Source organism: Pterocles gutturalis, unplaced genomic scaffold, assembly GCF_000699245.1.
Source record: "Pterocles gutturalis isolate BGI_N339 unplaced genomic scaffold, ASM69924v1 scaffold6128, whole genome shotgun sequence".
Classification (NCBI taxonomy): Eukaryota; Metazoa; Chordata; class Aves; order Pterocliformes; family Pteroclidae; genus Pterocles; species Pterocles gutturalis.
In genome coordinates, this window is record NW_010122843.1 from 1 (window position 1) to 943 (window position 943).

At 61.7% G+C, this 943-nt stretch overlaps 1 protein-coding gene across 1 annotated transcript in view; it reads left to right on the forward strand.

The window, feature by feature from the left end:
* Positions 1 to 7: 7 nt before the first annotated feature.
* Positions 8 to 943, forward strand: part of HTATIP2 (HIV-1 Tat interactive protein 2, 30kDa) — a gene marked incomplete at its 5' end in the record, with an annotated part of 3,100 nt that continues 2,164 nt past the window's right edge. The window contains 2 exons of the mRNA XM_010077658.1: positions 8 to 79; positions 162 to 299. Coding sequence (XP_010075960.1) covers positions 8 to 79; positions 162 to 299 — 210 coding nt within the window. The remainder of the gene's footprint in view (positions 80 to 161; positions 300 to 943) is intronic.

Here is a 943-nt window from a genome sequence, read left to right on the forward strand (position 1 = left end):
GAGCAAGCACGCCACCGCCTTCCAGGGACACGACGTGGGCTTCTGCTGCCTGGGCACCACCAGGGCCAAGGCTGGGGCGGTGAGTGGGACCACCACGGGGGGCAGGGGTCCTGCCTGCCCCTTCCTCATCACCCTCACCCTCCTCTCTGCTTTCCCCGCAGGCTGGCTTTGTCCGTGTGGACCGGGACTACGTGGCGCAGGCAGCAGAGCTGGCTCGGGCAGGGGGCTGTAAACATTTTGTGCTGCAGTCCACCCAGGGGGCAAACCCACACAGCGCCTTCCTCTACCTCCGTGTGAAGGTGAGGGGACGGCCGGGGTGGGCTCTCAGGAAGGAGAGGGAGGTGACCTGTCAAGAGATGCAACCCAAGGGTCCTCCTGGCGCGGGGGGACAAGGTGGTGAGGGGAGGGGACAGGCAGGACAGCCATGCCACTGGCTTCATCCCCAGCAGCACAGCACCTGCGTGCAGCGTCTGTCTCCCTCTTCCAACCACCAGAAAGACCCGCTGGGGTCTCCAGCCTGACCCCAGCCCCAAGCTGGGATGGCTTCACAGCTAAGTGGGGAACCCAGGGCTGCGTCCAGGTGAGACGTGAACTACACAGGGGTGGAGAGGTGGAGACCCCACAGGCTCCCCAGATGGGACCATACCCATTGCAAAAGTTTTTTCCCCATACATTCTGCACTGCAGCCTGCAACATCTGGACTCACTGGTCTGCCAGTGCTTTGTGCCAGCATCCCCAGGCTGGATGCTCTGTCTTCTTTCCTCCTTCTCCTCTTCCTGCCTTTCAAACCTGCCTGGGACTTGAGGGGAGGCTGGAGAAGGGCTCTTGCAGTAGCAGCGATGGTCATTGCGCCATCCAGGCAAGAGACGACAGAGATTTGAGTCTTGCAGGCGCGATTCCTCTGTTTCTTCTTCAGCTTCGGGTTTAGCCTGGCATTTGCAGC